General features: G+C 39.3%; 1 protein-coding gene across 2 annotated transcripts; it reads right to left on the bottom strand.

The window, feature by feature from the left end:
• Nucleotides 1-9,694: 9,694 nt before the first annotated feature.
• rbm26 (RNA binding motif protein 26) lies at nt 9,695-21,549 on the bottom strand. 2 transcript variants are annotated; one of them, XM_020712938.2, is made up of 23 exons: nt 21,321-21,549; nt 21,092-21,205; nt 20,763-20,881; nt 20,548-20,678; nt 19,139-19,230; nt 18,484-18,737; nt 17,912-18,190; nt 17,583-17,822; nt 16,824-16,964; nt 16,569-16,706; nt 16,344-16,449; nt 16,086-16,242; nt 15,741-15,929; nt 15,051-15,152; nt 14,876-14,944; nt 14,701-14,799; nt 14,539-14,613; nt 14,215-14,382; nt 13,692-13,796; nt 13,366-13,569; nt 12,078-12,164; nt 11,881-11,991; nt 9,695-11,667 (listed from the first exon to the last, which is right to left on the bottom strand). In XM_020712938.2, exons 2-23 carry the CDS (start codon nt 21,148-21,150, stop codon nt 11,578-11,580), a joined length of 3,015 nt encoding a protein of 1,004 aa, XP_020568597.1. In that variant the 5' UTR covers nt 21,151-21,205; nt 21,321-21,549; the 3' UTR covers nt 9,695-11,577. The 2 variants fall into 2 exon arrangements, with proteins under 2 accessions (XP_020568597.1, XP_011488833.1); XM_011490531.3 differs by having other exon boundaries at nt 15,051-15,149; nt 21,092-21,549.
• Between the last annotated feature and the right edge of the window lie 459 nt (nt 21,550-22,008).

Here is a 22,008-nt window from a genome sequence, read left to right as displayed (position 1 = left end):
CCAGTTTCTTATGATTTCACAGAAAACCCAAGGATCCCTCATCAGAGAATCACTAGCATTGGTGGATCCAATCAGTAGCCGCGTTTACATGGGCAAAAGTAATCGGAATGAACGCCTGATCGGAAAGAAAATGCGTCATGTAAACGCGCCGTTCGGAATACTCTGCCCCGATCAGACTCATTCGGATCAGAATTTCTTTCCGATCGAGATAGGTGGGTTATACCGAATCGTTTATCTGATCGTAGAGCATGTAAACAGTCATTCCGATCGTGTGTCACTACTGCTCTGGGTTACGTCATGCATAGACGGTGTTTCGCTGAGAGAAAGCTTTGGAGCTCATACGGGACCGACCAGCCGCTCTGCGGACGCCCCGTGAAAAGCGCCGCTCCGCTCTCGCCCCGCTGGCTCTCCCCTCTCTTTCACCCCTCACCGGGGAGATTCGGAGGAGGAGCGCTTCGTGCCCCCCGACGCTCACTCGGTCCACTGGCACCCGAGTGAGCAGAGCAGCTGGATTAATAATTTTGTGTCGGGGGGGGTTACGTGTGCGTTTTGTTGTTTTGTTATGTGTGGGAGAATTCAGACTGCGAGCCGTCCCGCCGCTCTGGGTTAGTGGCTGCAGGACTCAGGAGGACCCGTGTTCGAACAGAGCTCGGGGCGCCAGCTCACAGAGTGGCTTTCGGGGCGGTCTGTGTAAACTTTTCAGAGCAGAAAATAAATGTCGCTCAGTCCTTAGAAAGCTGCAGATTGCTGCGTTTCTCGCACGGTTGTGGATTTTGTGTCCATCCATCAGGCTAATGATGTTAGCCCGTGTTAGCCTGTCCTAAGCTTTCGTCCATCTTAATTCTTACACAAAAAGCACTGACCACACAGATTAAATATAACGATGAGCAAACAGGCACTTCATAATATTCATAACATTAATAAAAAGCACGTTTGGAAGATCGTCTCGTATGTTACCGAGCTGCTGTATAAATGTCTGGGGCAGCGGTTTGTTTACAACGGGACCTATTTCCGCATCCGGGTGATTTTACACTACTGCGCATGCCCAAATTATTCATTCCGAACGAAAGTGTGAGCCATGGGAACGTTTGTTCTAATCGGAAAAAAGGCTTTCTGTGCCCATGTGCACGGGTGAATTGTAACCCGACCATTGATCCGATCAAGATATTCTGCCCATGTAACCGCGGCTCTGTAAGTAGTTTGGTTTGTCGATGAATGGAGGAGGAATGGTGAAAATGAGTGACAGAGTTTGGGAAAGTGAGCAGAATCCAGATTCCTTTACCTTCTTTCTGTTCCTCCTTCTATGGGTCATGTTTTTCAAGTATTAATGGGAAGGTCAGGGGAGAGCTGATGTGAACTTTGACTGGAAGGCATCTTTGTCCCGGAGTGCTTTCGGGTATGTCGTCAGTTCAACAAAGAACCAGCAGGCTCTTCTCTTAGCATGCAAATGAGACAGGGACAAATGTCCCATCACTTCTGGGGCTTCATGTCCCAAAGTGCTTAACACTTTTCCTGTCAACCTACACCCCCACCACACCCACCCACCTCCCATCAACCCCAGCTGCTTCAAAAATCCATCCTGAGCCTCCCTCACTCTTTTTTTCTCCCATCTTATGTTCTTTAAATGAGTTTCCCACTCCATTCCTTTCTCACAATTCAATTTTACAAGGCCATTATCCTGGGTGTAATGTGGAGGTTAAATATATCGGGGCAGACATTATGTGAAAATAATTAGTGCTAATGAATAATGCACTCATTCAGCTGATGAAGGATGGTTGTCAGAGTAATGGAGTTCAAGGGAGGGACCCCTCTGACAAATGAAATTAAAATATTTAAACACTGTTTTACAATATTACAAGGCCCTCACACTTTGTCCCCGCTCCCCCTCTGTGTGGAATGGATCTGTCCCTGAAATCCGCCGCGCCATTACTTAGCTGCAACATCTGTGCCACCAAACAACAGCCAGGCACGAGTACATATCCCATCACCACACTTTTTACATGGAAGAAGCTCTGAACTGATAATGGCACAGGTCTTATTGACAGCTGCTGTCTTTCTGTCCAATTATATTTCCCCACTGCTATTTTTAACCACCACTCTCATTCAGCCTTTTAACAATCTCACTCTTCCTCTGTCACCAGACAGTGAAGAATTTAGGGTTTAAATTGCATAGTTTATTGTGTCTTTCCAGACGATTTGCTTTGTATAATCAATAATGTGGAGCCTAACATTTTGTGTCTGATAAATGGAAACACATCAACCCCATTTCATTAGACATAGAGAGGCCAAAAGAAAGTGATTTTGACATGAGACAGAAAACGTAAAACCTATAGGACGGAGAGGTTCTCTACGAAATCTGATTGGCTTTCAAATCGATCCTATTTAGCATGTCATTAAAACTTGGATACTTCTGTTTGCACAAGGTTTATGCTTTTTGAGCATTTAGTTGTACATCCACAGTCTGTGGAAGAATGTGAAATTAAAAATGTGTTGTCTTATGTAGAGTTTAAACTTATCAGTTTTAATGTAATATTGACACAATGTTATGGAGCTTTAAAACATACAAAAAGGAAATTCCATTTTTTTCTGCTGCAGGGAAAGAAGATCCTGCCTTTATTTAATGTTTGCAAGATGTTAGCATTCTTAGATTGATTGTATTTCTCCTTTCCTACTATATGAAAAAATATATAATTGGTAAATTTTCTTTAGAAGAATATAGTATTGATGAAGAGGTGGAGGGGAAATCTCAGAAAACAGGAAGTTATGATGAGCAGAATAAAGATGGACTTGCAAACATGGCAAAATGGGGATGCAGAGTTTTTTTTATATCAGCTTCAAAGTTGCATTATGGGGTCTCCCACAATCCAAAAACATGCTTTATAGGTTAACTGGTGACTCTAAATTGCCCCTACAATCACTCATTTGTGAATGCCCCTGTTGCAGGGGTACAAAATGAGTGAATGTGTGCCTCTGCAACACGATGGTGATCTGTCCAGGGTGAACCCCTTCTTTGCCCTACAGTCACTGGGACAGGTTCTGGCAACCCCCGTGACCTCAAAAGGGATACAGTAAGTTATGAAAATGGATGCCTGGGTTGTAAAATGGATATTTGATAAGCACTGGTTTCATCCAACTATTACAAATTGCTCTAATTTGTTTTTGCTCAATGTGGTGGCATCCCATTTGTGTATCTTACAGAGGAAAAGAACAGAAAAAGCTGCAGTGTTGTATGAGTTGTTAAAAAATAAGCAGTTGCAGTCATTTTTCTACACAATTTCCAAATTATAGTCTGAATTCCCATTTTACCTAAAGGGGGCGCTGTAGGCATGATCAATGATACAGCTCATAGTCGTGGCCAAAAGTTTTGAGGACTACATAAAAATTGGAAATTTGGAAAGGTTGCTGCTTAAGTTTTTTTAATAGCAATTTGCATATACTCCCGAATGTTTTGAAGAGTGATCAGATGAACTGCATTCTTCTTCTTTGCCATGAAAATTAACTTAATTTCAAAAAAACTTTCCACGGCATTTTATTGTTGCTGTCATTGGACCTTCAGAGATCATTTCAGTAATCGTCTTGTTAACTCAGGTGAGAATGTTGACGAGCACAAGGCTGGAGATCATTGTGTCAGGCTGATTGGTTTAGGATGGCAGACTTGACATGTTAAAAGGAGGGTGTTGTTTGAAATCATTGTTCTCCCATTGTTAACCATGGCGACCTGCAAAGAAACGCATGCAGCCCTCATTGCAGTGCATAAAAACGGCTTCACAGGTGATGATATTGTGACCACTAAGTTTGCACCTAAATCAACAATTTATAGGATCATCAAGAACTTCAAGGAAAACGGTTTGATTCTTGTCAAGAAGGCTTAAGGGAGTCCAAGAAAGTCCAGCAAGTGCCAGGATTACCCCCTAAAGGGGCTTCAGCAGTGGGATATGGGTGCCACCAGTGCAGAGCTTGCTCAGGAATGGCAGCAGGCAGGTGTGAGCGCATCGGCACACACAGTGAGGCCAAGACGTGTTTCCTATAAAATACAAAATTTTTCACGACTTCTGATGTGTGTGCAAAATTTGGTGAGTTTGCTACAGGCCTCGAAAAGACCTTTCGGCAGAAGAAAAATAATAATAATAATAATAAACTTTGTAAAAACAATAGGGTCATTGCACTATGTGATCGGGCCCTAATTATGGGGCCGGAAGTGTTTTTGCCCCACATCAAACATTGAGCTACAGTAGAGGCGGATGATTCAAGCTCCACTCCCACTTTTTCTGTTCCCCTTCGCCTGTGCAGCCCAGAAACACTGATTAAAACCATAACATTAAAAGGAAATTACAGCGAAACAATTTATTCTTAATGTAGCAGTCATATGAAAAGGGAAGAAAGATGGACAAAGAGCTGTATTAATAATGCATTCTTTAATTAAGCAACTGGGATGCAAAGAGAGGGATCAAGGCATGAGGAAACACGGACAAGGAAGGAGGAGTGGGAGGCAAAGACAATGAAGGGAAGAAGGAACAAAAATCAAGAGTAAAAGTGGCTGAGAAAGTGTAAAACTGAGGAGGATCAGATTGCAATTCTGCAGGCTTTTTGCACGCCCTGATTCATGGGCAGTAAATATGCAAACGCCTAATGGCCATGAGGCAATCAGAAGACTGCCACTCATCTACATGTTGCACAGTAGGCCATAATCCATCTGAGGGCCAAGAAATAATGATACAAGGAAGAAGAGGAGGGACTGTTTATAACTTCAGACAGCTGTAATTTATACAGATGTGAGGGACATGCACAGCAGCCTCTGGCCACAGAACTCCATTGAAAAGAACAGACAGTAATATTGTTTTAGTTTAATGAAGGACAATTTGATTTAAGCACCAATTATGGCAAATAGGTCTGCTGTCATATAAAGTTTTAAAACAGGTGATCGAGCCATGATTAAAATGAAGGAGAAACAAATCCACAAAGGAAGAAGAAGGAACTCCTTTCTGCCCTGAAAGGCAACAGCAAGGTCACAAATAAAAAATAAAAAAAAGCTGCATGTTGCACATGAATGTCAAGTTATATGTAAAGCCATACCTGTGTGTATAAACTTTACCAGTGGCAATAAATCTGTCATTTCACTGCTTAGTTGTGTTTGCTTTATTTGCAAATATTCTCACAGGAACAGACACCCGAACACAAATACAGACTTTTTCCCTCACAGAAGACATTAACACTGGGATTCTGCTGCTGCTGGAGGAAGTAATAAATAGTGTCCAACATTGATAAACTAATGCAATTACCTGCAGGGCAAGCAAGTCGGCTAATTTAAAGATACCAGGTTTGTTCATGGGGTGGAAGGCTCTGAATAGGACCCAAGGGTGAACGATGGCGCCTTTATTACATCTGAGAGGTCAGCCTGGTAGCACTGTATTAGAATTGATCTTTTGATCCCCCCTGTGTGCGCACACACCTTCGTCTGACTGAGGAACAAAAGCAGAAAACAGCTTATCCGGCGCAAAGGGTTAACTCTGCCAGGCAGGCAGCCTAATTGAGCACCACACATCTCAGCTGCACGGCAGAAACAGGAACCTGGAGGGTAGTAACAAGCCGGCCGTGACTTATTCACATAATAAACCGAGCAGATATCTAAATGAGCCATTGAGCTTGCCAGAGGGAGGTAGGCCATTAGGCGGCTTGGACTGTGGGTACATATTTGTATATCTACAATTGCCCTATCATTTGCATACATGGCTGACAACAGAAATGTTAAATGGCATTTGCAACCAGGGACCAAGTGACACAACAATCCAAGTCTTCACTCGATGACAGCTTCAGAAACAAATCATTTATTTGAGATAATATTAAGAATTATAATAGTTCAAAGAGGATATTTAATAGAAGTAGTCTATCTAAAGTACACAGCCTGGTATGTTTTTTTGCTAGTGAGTTGAAAATCATAAACAAAAATTAGAAAAACAATAGTGGAAGCCCATCACATTTTACAATAACAGTATTTTTTCCCAGTCAAAGTAAAATAAGGTTTAAATGATCCTATAAGTTTGTCAGATTTATTTCTAGGACGTTGAAGAAGAGTTAGACATGACTGTGAAGCAGATAAAGTGGCTTGGACTTTAAAAAACAAGTAGTAAACAGACACTTTCAGAAAATGTCATCATATACATCACATATTTAAGCAACTTTCTCTTTATTCAACTAATATAGAGACTACTGTCTTCTATGATCATCCTAAAAACCTCAGAGGATCTCCTGACTGCATCGGTTGTTGTTCTGGAATGTTCAAAAATGTTCTTTAATGTTAAGCGGTTGAAACAATAACACAAGGTTATCACTAATCAGCAAAGTCTTCCAGTAGTGGGTCAAAGGTCAATCTTTAATGTGACCTCTGACCCATAATTAAATTGCCATCTTTAACCTTAGTTACAACCTGTCACGAGGCATCAGATACATGTCGCAAATCACTGCAAATCAATGGCAGAAGACGACGCTGCTGGGTGGGACAATCTGGGCTGTCCAAATATTTGATTTGGACAGAAGTTGGACTCTTGGTCCAACTACAGTGCAGCTTGTGAATTGACAGGCAGAGATATCCTTCAAAACAGTCGTGCAAAGAACAAATCAGAACAGCACATATGTTTTTACACGGTTATCTATGCCAGCTCTGACATGCATTTGGCTTGAATGAATATGTTTTACAAAATAAAAGTCTGAGCAGCTGTTATTATTGGTCTGGAAGTTATTTTCCTTCTATAAATAAAACCAATCTTAAAATGATCCCATATTTTGTTGTTGAACCTGATTTACTGTAAATGATTATTTTTTCCCCTTCTTAGTTGAAATTTAAGTGTGACAAGAGAGGTTAAGCATTCAAAGGACAAGGATGTTTAAAAAAGGCTTTAATTATTCAATATTATATTATATTATATTATAAATAGATACAGTAAATTATATAAGCATTTTTCCAAAAGTAGAACTGAATCCAGCGATCTCTGAATGTAAATTTAAAAAATAATTTTTCTTTTAATAAACTTTAAAAGGTAATCAGCTTTTCTGAACCCATTTTTTCTTCTCCGCTGCATTTTTTAATTTATTTTCCTGTTTGATTTTCTAAACCATTTAACAAATAAGTGCCATATGTGTGGTCCTCCTTTTAAGTAGACTCCTCCTAGTACACAATGAAGTAAACCCCTTTTTTGTCTAAATCTGCATTTCTGCACAAATAGTTAGTATTCTAACTTATTGTTCAGTCTAAAGTCACTCAATGTTATGAAATTTATGCTAAAATAATTACAAAACAACAATTACCCAGTGTGCCTTTGAAATTAATCAGTTTAGAGTTTAGTTGTCTCATTTTTAGAAAACCTAAACCACCTCCCTGACACTGCACTATTTTTACAAGGTGTCACTTTGCATTTGCTTTGTCAATAAAGGTTTCTAATCACAGAAACTGAAACATCGATAACGCAATGTCATGCAAAAAAAAAAAAAAAAAGAAAATGTTGGATTTAGCAAACTCAGGTTTCACAGCAACACTCTGCTGAAACTGCTTTGACATTTGGAATGTCTTTGGTTGTTCTAGATAATAACCATTTGACTCACTAAGACTGCCTCTGTGAAGCAGTCAGCTCCCCAACTGAAAAAAAGAAAGGCAAATATGAATTTAACCTTTGAATACTTTGCAGCAAAAAAAAGGCTGATTTCCTCCAATCTTTTTCTCCACTGGAGTGAAGGGAGAATATTCATAGAGCATTTAACACAGTCATTAAAAAGCAGAGTACCAAGGACTTCAACTTTTGCTTCAGTCACTCATGACATTTTAACTATATTACAAAAATCTTGGACTAAAGTAACAAAAAACAGTTTTTGGTTAGCTGAGCAAGAATTATTTTTGAACAGGAATGTTTTTGTGTTTCCGGACTATCATCACTAAAGTCACACTAAATCTAAGACATCAGGGGGATTTTACTGTCAGCTTTCTGGTGCTCATAGAATGTGCTTTAAAAAGCTCTTCCTGGGTGAAAAACTCTCCATGTCTTGGCACCAACATACATCTCTGACATGTTGGTCCCATAGGAGCCACCTCAGGAAGGAGCAGGCCTTCTGCTGGTGCCCAAGCAGAAACGGGACTAAACACAATGAAGCAGCATTTCAGTGTCATCAAGCTACAATCTGAAACAGTCTTCCTGCTGATGTTAGACAAGCTTCCACTCTGACCATGTTTAAGTTTGGACTAAAATATGTTCTTTAGTGTGACAACTGGATGTCTTTAATTTTTGTTTATAAATCATTTTAATTTATAATTTAAGATTTTACTATGTTTTTTTTACTTTATCTGTGATTTTACTGTTAAACTTGTGATTAGTACTTATCGTGATTTCAGTCTATATACTTTTATACTTTTTTTTTTCCTGTAAGGCACTTAGAAGTACCCTAAACATGCCACACAAATAAATTTGTTTTTTGTAATGCAAACAATAACTGTATGTTTCTGTGAGTTACTGACATTTGCTTAGAAGAACACGATTAAGTGTATGGTGTAACGATTGATCGATTTAATTTATTAACAGATTTATATTCCTGTGATCCTTCCAAATTAATGTCTGAAGCAAGTTGTTAATGGAATCAAATCAAATCGACCAATATAATTGTTTCAAAGTGAAATAAATCAATTATAATCCATTTTGGAAAATACAGTTTTGAGTGTTCATGTTTATGGATGCCTTCTGCATAGTCTGGACCTTTACTCTATTATGTCTCCTCCTGGTCTTGTAGCTTCTTTTATTTATTTATCTATTTAGGTTTACAGGATTGCAGCTTGCAGGAACATGCAAAAAAAAATCATCTTTGGCACACAGGTAATAGCATCATCATGTGGGCCTTTGCAGTAAAGTCAAACAAAAGTGTGGTTTTGCTCCATAATTTGTATTGTTCGTTCTGATTAATAAACAAAATGCTTTTTATACTTAAGAAAAAGATGCATCAACAGCAGTATTTTCAAACAAACTGAAAACCAGAGAAAATAACTTCTGCGCCGACACGTTCCAGCTGTAGCCATTAGCCCTGCGTATACACTGATTCCACACCTGCCGCAGGCCTTTTCAGAGAAAACATGTTCCTAAACACAAATATTCCTGAGTGACTGTTTGCTGATTATGATTTAGAGGTTGCTAGTTTTGTTTCAAACTGTGCATTGCCTTGTGGCTGGGGGCTTTGTGTTGTTTAAAGGGTTTTCAGGGTACAAATACTAAATTAATCATGCTTCAGCTCAACTTGCCAGGAATTGAAATTTGCTTATGGAGGGCCCATGATCGCATGAAATATTAATAGCTTCACAGAGTGCTGGTATTGTAGCAATAGGGGCAAGAAGTGTAAGCATGGAGCATTGGGAGGGGTCAGGGCTCATTTCTGATCAACAGAAAAGCTCCCTCATGTCTTTAACTTAAACTAATAAACACCCAAAGAACTCTTGTTTTATATTAGACTGTTTTTAAGGGAGAATTTTGCCCCAAAAAAGCATTAATTTATATTAACTGAAAAATAATCATGTTTTTTGTTGTGAAAAGGCATTATTATTTAAATGAATGTGAATAAATAACCAATTATCATAATATGCATTACCCTTGTGTTCGTATTTGACCGACTTCTGCATGCTGGGTTCAAAAAAAGGAACTGACAAATATCCAAAGAGACACATGAGTATTTCAAAGTCCCCTTTTTCTTTTTTTTAACCATCAGTTCATCTGAAAATGTTGAATACACATGAGAAATGGAAAAATAAAAACCTCAGTATTGCAGCTACTCTTTCCAAATTTCTAAGTCATTTGTCTCCTTGACACAAATCAGAAAAAGAAAATTAAAATAATGGATGACAGTGACTGTAAACTTGTTATCCCAAAGCTTATGCAGAGCACATTATCATTTTTTACCCACAGAGACACAAGAGGTGGCCTAACTCACAGATACATGAATGAACTACTGCAGCCCCAAATTTTGACTTTTTTTTTTTTGCCTCAAGTTGTCAATAAATGTGGAATTTGTCATAACACATGAAATATGAAACCCTCACAGCTAAGCAGGACAAACTGTAGCAGCTTCCTCTCTCAAAATTCTTGCTTCGGAGTGTGCCTGCACCACAGCAGGTAAACGACATGCCAGTAGGGGGCATTTAACATCCAAATGTTGACAGACAGAGGGATGAGGAAAGGGGATTTTTGGCCCGGCACAGTAGGAAAATATCTGTGGGATGAACTGATATTTTACTGGAGCAAATCTGATTTCTCACAATTATCTCAGCAAGTCTGACAGGCACTTAGGGGGGGCATGAAACAATGAAACGGAGGACACTGATTGGGTTATTTGTCCCCCATTATTTAAGACTAATGTGGAGTGATGTTGTAAAGGAATGATGAACCCCTCACCCTTTTTCCAGCCAAGCACAAAGATGTTTAGAAATAGATGGTTGCTGGCCGTCAAATAAACCTTCAAAAAACAAAGACAACTAAAATTATCTACTTAACAGGCAAAACAAATTCAGGAGTAAATGTTTTTAATTTCTTTGGATAATGTTATATTATTTAAAAACATTTCCAACCTGAATTTAGTCATTAAAAGTGATTTCTTCTATTTCAATACAGCAACATTTTCAGTATGAAAGTCAACATAAAAAACATTAGGGGGCTTTTTTTGGAGAGAAGTGCTGCAATGTGCTGCCAGATCTAAAAAAAAAAGAAAAAGAAAAAAAGTATTAGTTACATTGTTTTTTACATTTTAAAATGACTATTTTTAAACAAAGAAATGGAACTCCATAAAAAAGTGTGTGTTCTTACCTGGATATTATTGAATATTAATGTTTACCTTACCCATCCAAATCCAGAACAAAATCAATAAAAAGAGGAATATTTTTGAGGAAGTTTGCTCTCAAGGTGAAGAGGAAGTTTTTTTTTTTGTTTTTTTGAAATGGTCTTTTTAAAATCTTTTTTTAAGTTTTTTTATATCACTGCCATCCTTTTTTTTTTCCTTTTTCTTTTTTTCTTTTTTTTCTGGGGCAGGATTTTTCAGACCATTTCAATTCTTTATTTTTTTTGTACAATTCAAAGGAAAAAGCCGAGAACTGACAGCAAAGCTCTCATACAAATCATTTAAACCCAGACGTAAAATATTTACACTCAAGCATTTTAACCCTCAAACTAATACTATCAAGCGAAAGCTTAAGTCTGTCATTTTGTTAAATCTCAACACAAGTTTTCTTATAACAGAGTTCAAAAATGTGTCGGTATGATTAACTGTCACATGTTCTGACAAACTACCTGCAATCTGGAACTCCTCCCTCTAAAAAACAAACAAAAAAAAAAAGTAAATCTACAGTAAGAGCATAAAAAACAGCACTCTTGCATTTGGGTTACATGTTAAAATTAAACCGCACATAGGTTTTCTGCCTGTTAGACATGGGTTAGGCGAAAAAAAAGGCTAAACAAACTAAAACTGTGTCTATTTGATTTAGAAACAAGCACTAAGTTGAACAGTATTGGAATTGCCGCTCGTCCACACCAGTGCAGCCAGATCAGACTATGTGCTTCATCTTCATCTGCGCCATGAACGGGGCTCATTGTCGTCCTCTTCTTCATCATCATCTTGGAGCAATGCATCATCACTCAGCGACTCTTCTGGGTACTGGTTTCAAAATGTAAAAAAAATGTACAAATTTGAGTGGCAAATAAAAGTACAACACAAACCCCTCACTAAAACATGTGCTGGCTCCCTCTAGTGTTCCTAAAAGGCTACATACAAAACTCTTCTTCTGTGCACTACTATGAACATACAAGCAGCAGAATAAGCAAGTCCCACTCTAAAATCTGTTCTTCAAAGTCAGAAACTTCCACAAACCTCATCCTCCTGTGGTTCCTCCTCTTCCTCTGCAGTGTTAAGAGTCGTTGCAGGCTTATGCCAAGCCAGCCGTAGAGTCTGGTTGTTAAATCTTAACCCGTGCAGAGCAGCCTGCAGGAAGACCAAAAACAGGATAGGAGTCAACACACTGGCCCTACTGTCGTGCTAACATTGATTCCGTTTAGAATGAAAATCACCCGCTCTGCTTCGGCTCTCGTCTTGTACGTGACGACAGCAGTCGGACTGTTTTCATCCATCTGGCAATCTTCAATTTCTCCATATTGCTTTGGGAAATGGCACAAAGGTATAATAATACTCAAGTTATAAAATTGTGTTTAAATATGACACTACTTAAAAAGTTTCTTTAAAGCAAGTTAAACAAGCAAGTATTACACTCAGTAAATTCAGCTGGACAAACCAAAACAATGGTAAGGGGTCAGTTTAACTTCTGGAGGAGTACAAGTGTAGATTTAGGGTAAGATGGGATGCAGTTGGTATGGATGGTATTGCAGCTGCAAAACAACATTCTGAGTGAACCACATTGTTAGGAATAATTAGAAATGGAATAGTTAGAAACTCCCTTTTTACTATTATTACATTTACCTATACCTTTTTTACACTAATGGTTTAAACTTAATTCACTGAGCATGTATTATCATCTCAAAATTATATTACAGCCTAAAGACAGCACAAACAAGCTATTGTCCTCACAGTTTCTCCTCATCCTCCCTTTTTACTTTTTGTGTGTTCTGGTGTTTGTGCTCTGGCAAATGTCTGTGGGAACATCAGAGAGATCTGACACTTGAAGCTTTATGACCTTCAAGTATCCAGCCTGCAACAGCATGTGGGTGGGTTTTTCACACCATAGATCCTCAGACCATCTTTTGAATATGTAAATGTCAGGTATATATACCAAGCCCTTTTCTGAGTGTCTTTGTTCAGACCTGGTCCAGACCTTGTGATCCTGTTCCTCTGTCTGTAACCCTGCGTACAAATCTGTGCCGTTTTGTGCGGAGTAAATCTTCACTGAAGCTAAGTAACTGTCTCTGAGTCATTATTCATTATTTCTGTGTGTTGGAAACTGAAAAGGGAAAAGAACCAACCTAATATTTTTATTTAATACAGTCTTTTCTAGAAAATCCAGTTTCCTCACACACATAAATTGCAATTAGTTAGTTCAGAGTTTCAAATACAGTGTTTGGAAAAATGCCTCAGTTTAGTGTATTCAGATTTATGTGCTTTACGTTTTCTTCCGATAGTTCCAACTTTTCTCAGCAATGATAGATGGACATCAAGTTGTTCTCTAAAGCAAAGTAGCTACAATACCACAAACATGCATTGTGTTCCTTAACTTAAGCCGTTTGGCAACATGATTTGCTAAAACCGCAAACACCATCAGTTTGGTACAAATGCCGTACTAAAAGTGTCCAGAAATTATGTTTGTCCCTCACTTCTGGTTCATGTGTTTTGATTAAATCAACTTACAGCAAAGTGTGGCAGCAGGTTGACACGGTCTTCATCATTGAAACCAGAAATCTCCAGCGCCCGTGGACGATGGTCTACAACTGCATGCATGGGCATTCCTCTTCCTCGCCCCCTGGACCCCCTCCCTCGTGCCCTGACAGCACTGTGGCCTGCAGCGTGGACACCCCGGCCTCGTCCTGGTGACAGGAGCCCCCTCTTAGCAGCCTGCAAGACGAACAGTAAACATTAAAACACAGACAAATCCAACCTGTAGTGACCTCAAGTGGCTGCTGTATGAAATTGACATTAAAAACTGAACTTATTCTACTTGAAGCTAAAGTCAATACCTCAATCTGGAGCTGTGTGTACTTGATCTTTAGTAAAGCTGTGTCCTCTCCTGCTTGAGTCTTCTGATACAGCTCCAACTCTATATCCAGCAGTTCTTTCTGTGCCTGCAGGAGACGACTAGTTAATTCAAGGTTGAAGCTTCAAACCAAACTGCAACCATGAAAAAAAAACTAAAAGAAAGTTATGGACATGTTTAGCTGAGTCCAACCATCCCACACAAACTGGAGTAAAATTATTCTTTAGTCTAAAACAAGTTTAAAACAAAAACAATCAGAGCTGTAAAAGAGTCCTTTTTTTAACTTTATTGTTCAACACAAATATAACAAATAAGTATGACAGGAACAATAGTCATAACAACAACAATGTCAGGGGATGGTACATGTATTACAAAAAGATTACAGATGCTATGCATCGAAAATATTCAAAGACAGACAGTTTTCATAAATATGTATGGCCTTTTTGTTTAAACTATTAGAAATACTGTGTAAAAAAAGAGTCCTTATTCTTGTCAGACAGCGTTACCTGAACCTTGCTCTTGGCAGTTCTCAGTGGATTGACAAAGCTGGAGATTCCCTTTATCTCCTCTTGCAGTTTGGTAATGCTTTTGGTTAATGTGTCCAACGTTTTCATGATCTTAGCTTTATCCTCCGCCTTCATGCCTTTGTTCTTTTCAAGTCTGGAAATCAGGAGCTGCAGAAGTCAAGAGGAAAAAGAAATAAATTGCCAAACCCTTTGCAGATGCACTTCCATCAACATGGATCTGTGACATCAGAGACTCCATTATGTAGCAGAACCCTGCAGTAATACAAATGCTGCTCAGACGGGGGCATTACCGCAGTGACTCACCTTCTGTGTCTCAATGTGTTTCTCTAGTATTTCCTGCTTCTTTTTCCTTACATCCTGCTGTAGTTTTAGGGCTTCCTGTGTAATTAAATAAATACAATTATTAAAAAAACATTTTTTTTCAATATTTCTACTTCCTGTCAACAGTTTTTATTCAAGTCACACCTGTTTCTTCTTCAGGGCTTCGTCTGACGTCCTCTGGGCTGCTTTCAAAGCTGTAGGATTGTACACAGTCTTTGTGAGACCCGTGGAAGTTGAGAACACCTGAGAAAGGGAACAAAGCCGTGGGGCATAAAAACAGAAAGATGATGAATTTCTTTTTAACAGAGTAGGAACTTACTTTTTCAAATGGAGCCGCTGGCTTGGCAGAGAAACCCAAGCGATCCTTTACAGACACTTTCGAAGCATTCTACAAAGAAGCAGTGGAAGGAAAATTCCATGTGAAGATTTTGACAGGTAAATGCAAAAAAGAAAAAAAAGAAAAGGACCTTTCCAACCAGCTCACCCACAAGTACCTGAGAGGCAGCACTGGATTCCTGAGACGGCTCAGAATTCACAGGGAGCATAGGTCCAAGGCGATCTTTGATGGACTGCTTTACCGATGTTTCTGGAAGCTGCTTAACAACACAGAGGTGGAATGAATTAAGTAAATCTAAAAAAAAAGGATAATAACTTATCTACTTGTGTTTTATAATGAATTTATCTTTAAAAACTGTTTCCAAACCCATCAATGTCTCATAACTCTGAATGAAAGAAGTCCTCTGTGCCGTGATCAAAAAGGAGGTGGGGCTAGCGCTCAAGCCAGTGTGTGTGTGTGGGTGTGTGCGTGTGTGTGGGTGTGTGTGGGTGTGTGGGTGTGTGTGTGTGTGTGTGTGTGTGCAGTGATGAGCTTCAGTAACCACTGATGCTTTTGAAAACAGATATGAACTTTAACTTTAATCCATATAATTTATGAGCTAATATTGAAAATCACAAAGTTTAAGTTGTCTTCTTTAATCGTTTTTTTTTTGTTATTTTTCAGGGGGAAAAAAGGTTGCATAACCAGTCCAGTTTTCTTAAACCTAATAATATTTAAAGCTAAGAAAATAAACATTTACTCACAAACTGAAATGCTGTAAAAGTACTAAAAATGACTATGAAACACTCTGTATTTAACTCCGAGCGAGGTTTCTTATAGTTCAGAAAAAAACAGCGTGGATTGTTACCGCAGCTGGCTGTGGGTCTGACTGCTGCAACCGAGACTGCGTCTGTCCGTCGCTCCTGTCGCCGCGGAACCAGTGTACCTTAATGAAGCGGTTATTGAGAACAGCTTCGGTGCTTTGCATAGCCCGTTCAGCCTCTTCTGGAAAGGCAAATTGTATAAGCGCCCCCTCTGGGTCATTTTGGTATGCCACCTGTGAAAGACAGGTATTCCTACAATCAACATCCGCCGTGAACGTAATGACAACTCAGCCATATTTCTGCACTGGAACTCTGAAAGTTACGTTCAATATTCCCCCAAATGGACACTGAAAGAACGTTCATGCGTGTGGAAGCACACAGGAACTGACCTGCAGGTTGACGATGGTGCCAAACTTGCTGAAATGCTCATTGAGTTTGCTGATGTTGTTGAGCTCAGGGGGAATCTGCCGAACAAGCAGCTTGGTGTTGAGAGAGAACGGAGTTCTTTTGTGGTAGCCCTGGTGGTTGGGATTGTTAAAACTAGATCTGGACAGGAAACAAGAGGTTCATTGAGTATTATTCATGCATGGCGTGACTTCCTAAACCCTCTTTAGAAAACATGTGAGTGGGAGGAGCCTGAATGTTACCTCTCGAACCAAGTTTTCTTGGAGACTAAAGCATCATGGGAGACAGCAGGCCTTTTCCTCGAATCGGATTCCATGACAATTCTCATGCTGTTGTTAGGAATCTTTTCTGGAGAAGGCACAACGGAAACGCACAAAACAGAACATGAAAATCTCAAATGACAATTTTACACTCCCAAAGAAATTCAGGGTTTATGTAACCACACAGCAAAAAAGTAAGTGAAGAACCTCTCGGTGGATGGTCAACATGACTCATCGTGAGCCCTATCAGGTTGGGTCTTTGCACATTGACCCGATGGCGGTACAGCGGCCTTGAAGTGTTGGTGATGCTGGGGGCTTCAGGATTGTACACATCTGTGTCATAATCTGGTGATCAAAAAGAAGACATTTTAACTGAAACCTAAATCAGGTTAGGAAAGATGAAACAGCTGATTTTAAATAGAACCTTTTTTTTTTCTCTAGGGGGGTTAAAAAAAACATTACCGGCGTTGAAGAGTGATGCTGGCGCTTGGGGAATTGAGGAGCGGATGCCGGACGTGACGATGGTGGGCACAGCGCTCGTGATGGAGCTGGGAGGAGCATCCATGCCTGCAGGCTGTAGTGGAGGAAGAGGAGGAGGGGGCCCTGCAACACACACAAATAAACAACTATTTTGACATCAATAACTTGTTAGGCCAGTGTGTATTACTGTCCAATATAGAAATAACTAGTGCACTCAACTGTTCCACTTGTCTCTTTTTCAATTTTCTGTAAATTCACAGCGAACAGGATTTATTTTCTGACGCAAGCCTTTGCATTTCAGGCCCATCAAACATTTCTTTATTCCATTAATTTGTTACAAAGCTCAGTAATATTCAGAATATAGGTTATGTTTTTCATAAATAAAGTGCAACTTCCAAACAGATCCTTTTGTCTACTTTTAACTTATGAACTCCATTCAAAACTAGACATTTCTCTAAAGACGGATGTTTGCTTTCTAGTTCTGTTTCCCAACTGACAGTTCTAGTTCACGTACCACTACAATTTGGGGGAAATTACATTTTAGACTGAAAACATGTACACTTAAAGTAAAAGTAAGATTTTCTTTTTTTAGTTCATTAGTGCATTTGTTTATTGCTTCAAATGTAAATCAAACCAACACCTGGGAAAGTTAATATCGTATCTAATTGTTCAAAAGTAAAATAAGATTATTGTAAACCTGTAATTCAAGGATAAAATGTAACGAAATGCTTTGAATCCTACCTGCGACAGGTGGAAGGCTTGGCGGGAGGGTGCCTGGTGGTGGCACAGGGGGCCGAAGGTTCATAGGTGGGGGGTTTATGAGAGGTGGCGGTGGTGGACCTGGAGGGGGTGGTTGGTCCACAACTGGGATTGGTGGAGGTTGGAAGGGGAGCATACTGGGCAGGTTGACGTCCTCCACAACGACCGGATCGCTCCCATGATCGAAAGGACACATGTCTCCTCGCATGCAAAAGCCCTTTTCTTTAAGACACCAGTGAGCAAACCATATTTCAACAAACATTAAATAAAAGAAACCGAATTAGGGGGGGAAAAAAGTGAGGTTTATCTACCGTCATAGTCCCGACATCGCTTCCTTTGCTGAGCTGGTGGTCCCCTGTTAAAGGGCCCGTGATCCACAGGGCGATCAGAGTGAAACTCTGACCAGCTCTCAGTTGTGTTGTTGCTATGATGGTGGGTGGGGGCAATAACTGTGATGGCGCTGCTCAGTGTTTGTACAGGAAAGTGGGAAGTAGTTGCTGCAGAGACGAGAGATGGAGGGGCGTAAACATCAACACCCTCCGGTCTTTCCCCTCGATCGTGATCGTACTTCAGCTTTCCTGAATCTCGATCTATTAAAAAGGACAAAAAGAGAAACATATAATCAGAACTCATTAGTAGACTTCTAAAAGATTTTCAAGCTAATCAATGAAATTCAATATCTTTATTGTTTTTTTTAAATATATATTTTTAAAGATTCATAGCAGGATTTCTATTGTAATCAGTGACACAATCTTTAGTTATTAAGTTTTTTTTATTGAAAAATACATATAATAATAAGTTTAATGCCAAGTAAAAGCGTACATACAATGAATGTGACTTCAAAAACAAAACTTCCAAATAAAAGAATGTTTGTTGTTTTTACCTCGACTTCTGCTCCTGGACCGAGTTCTGCTGAGGGACGGGCTCTTACTGCGATCTCTATCCCTGTCTCTGTCCCGCTCTCTGTCCCGATCCCGGATGCGGTCTTTGCTCCAGCTCCGGCTCCTGCTGCGACTACGGCTGTAACTGCGGCCTCTCCTACGGTTGTAGCGATCGCGATAAGAGTCTCTCCTTGGCGGGATGCGATCATAATCCCTCTTTCTGGAACGATCATCTCTCTTACGGTCATCTCCTCTTCTGAGAAAAAAAAAAAGGTTAAATATATAAATTATTCTAAAACTGAAGGTGTGTATTTATATTATATTGGAAAGTATGACATTAAACACCAGAAGCTATGCATACAATTTCAGTATTTGCTCCCACAAATCTCAGTTAAAAGTACATTTTATCAAGTAAAAATGTTACTAGAGTAAGACCATTTCTACTTCAAATTAATGCCAATCTGTTCTTCTTAGTTCCCCCCCTATTTTAAATAAACTGCAACTCCTGACTAAAATCTATGCACATTTAAAGCAAAAGCAGAAAAAAACTCTAACATCAACTAAAATTTAAAGCAACTGCATTGTCTCTTACTGTCATAATGCAAAGTGAATATGCTAAAAAAAGAGACAAAGACAAAAATGCACAAATCTCCCCACCTGCCATCTCTACTGTAGCGAGAGCTTGATTGAGGAGGGCTATGATTCACTCTTCGAGAAAACTTCTTGTCTCTTTCTTCTTCCCGATTAGTCTGTACAAAAGCAAAGTAATGAGCAACTTACATTTTTAAAAAAACACCGTCTGCATCAAGATATAATCAACTGAAGCAAAGATAATTTGCTATGCACACGAAAACATGTATGGGTTGATGTTGTGCATCAAGAAACAAGTTAAGGAAACCTGTGCACACTAGATTTATTTTGTTCTAATCTGTGTTTTACACAAAAATATGTCAATTTAAAATTGAACAACACATCATCTATTGATAAGACTTTAGCAATGTCAGTTATTGAATCCCCTTATTGAGTACAGTCACATCACATATATCAGCTGTACAAGTTAAATGTAAGAATTTTTGAGGCCCCTTCAAAGGCCACTTAGAACTCAAATAAATACTGACTCGTTTTTAGCTAAGTGCAATGCTGTGTAAAGATGTAGAACGCCTCAAACGGGTGTAAAGCTTGTAAAGAATCACCTTTCGCTCCATATAATTCATATAGATTTGCTGCTCGCCAATACAATTTATTACATCAAATGTGGTGTACTTTTAAGGGAGTATTGAGACTGGAAACGTCCGGAACGAGTCCTGAAACTTGTGTTTGGTCTGCATTAAGACTGTCATCATGCAGATCTCCTCATTCACTGGCCAGGAATTATGAGGGCGGGGCAAAGCAACGAGAGAGAAAAAAATAATGAAAGTCCTGCACTTTGCAATCCTTGTCAGGATAATTCTCTAATTCAAATTTTATATTTCAATGACCAAATTTGAAAGTCTGTATCAACGTCAGGTACAAGGTGGGTACTGAGCTGTCAGCTAAGAGGGTACATGTGTTTATGACACATTGATTGTTGGGAAAACAGTGTGAGAAGCCATATGTATCACATAAAAAGTTGTTTTAAGGAGCCTGCATTCATCTGACCACATTTAAGTGAGTTGCTGTGTCTCATGGTTCCTAAGTTGCTTCTCTGTTTACATCCCGTAAAGCCCGGCTACGGTGGCCTTTTTGGTCCAGTAGTTCCGCTCCGAGCAAGCAAACTGCAAGCAAACTGGAGCTCGGTCTGATTGAAAACAAACTGAGACCATGTGGAAAGATCCGTCTGAGATGGGTGTATTCAGACTAAAAAATTTGTTCTGGGTATCAGGTGAAACTAATTCTGGTTCACTTACAGCGAACCAAATGCATCCAGTCTGAATAAACCCTAAGTGTTCGTTAAGGTTTTATTTGTGGACTTGACATTTCAAGATTTTTTTTAAACTTAAAAATCCTACAGAAACTTTGAGAAAGAGAACAGTCAAAACAGTCCAAGTGACATGCTATTTATTACTTATGCAATTAAAAGAGATGACCTCATCTTTCTTTGGCTCCTCCTTCACAACCTTGACCAGCGGCGGTGGTGGTGGTGGTGGTTGCTCTTGCTGGGGCAGGTAGCTCCTGTTATTAACAGCCTCGAAGAGCTTGTCAACAAACGGTTGGGTCTCTAAATTGAATGGAAAGAGGACATACTGGTCTTTGACTACACAAGAACAAACAAATAGAAATATTAATAAAATAAAATGCGTACCTTTCTGGAGAAATACATCCAACTGATCTATGCACAAGGCTTTAAGCTCCTTCTCACTTTTGTCCTTTTTAACCAGAGCAGCAACATACTTGGCGAGGGCTGAAGGGTCTGCATCACAGCTGCATGCAAAGGAAAGAGAGCACGTGAACATCGAAAAAGCCACTTCAAATACACGGCCGAACAGGAAACTCACAAAAAAAACACACTTGATTAACAAAGGACACATATGAGGAAAATGTGTCTTTTTATAAGACAGAATTAACTAAATAAAACTAAGCAAACGTGCTTATCGTAAAGCTCGCAGAGTGGCTAATGCTAGCTCTACTTACATGGGCTCGAGGGTTTCAGACAGCCATGTTTTAAATGCATCGAGGTTTTCTATTATCATTGTTAATCGAACCGAACCTTTCCACCACCACGGCCAATGGTTTGATGCTTCTTATCTGCTCAAAAAGGGTACCAGACATCCGCGGGTTAACACGCTACTTTTGTAGCTTTTAGCCGGGCGGTGTTGTTAAACGCGCTAATATTAGCCGAGGAGCTACTACTAGTACTGACTAGCGGAGCGTCCTTCCAGGCCCAAAGATTGCTGCACGATTCTTGGAACCTCGTATTTTCTTTAATTTAAAAATGCAAAATACATTTGGTCTATTGCTTTTTGGCATTCAGGCCATAAATTCTGCGATACGTTGTTGGTTTTGATGATAAAATTGCGTGACGTCCACGTTTCAGTTGATACTTGGGCTCCTCGTTCACGCAACTATGCCACTACGAGTATTTACTTCCTCTTGTAGTCACGTTTAGTAGAGATCTCACCAAGATATCGCGAGAAGAAAATGATAAAATTATTCAATGTTGCCATAAAAGAAAGTTTAGTACAGAACACCTCAAGTGACATAGAAGACCTTAAATATGTCAACAACAAAAAAAATAGAAAAATATTTTTATCCATTTCAAAATGTTTTTAACAGTTACGAAGCAGAACTAGATATTTTTCATCAATTTAAAAAAAATAATCAATTACTGGATTTCTACAGCCATTATTGACTGCTGAAGGTGGATAACTTATATTATCCTGACATGGAAGTGAACGTCTTGAATGAAAATTTTAGCACAGGATTTTTACTTGCATGTGTGTGGGTATTTTCAGCGTCCAAAAGTGTCAGGGTTATTCCACCTCTGCTCGAGCTTCAAAGTCCTATTTCACTCTTTTAATTCCTTTAACTCTTTTAATGCATCACATTGT

Source organism: Oryzias latipes, chromosome 3 (genome assembly GCF_002234675.1).
Source record: "Oryzias latipes chromosome 3, ASM223467v1".
Taxonomy (NCBI): domain Eukaryota; kingdom Metazoa; phylum Chordata; class Actinopteri; order Beloniformes; family Adrianichthyidae; genus Oryzias; species Oryzias latipes.
The sequence above is the reverse complement of the archived record's forward strand: the minus strand, read 5'-3'. Positions and strand labels throughout refer to the sequence as shown.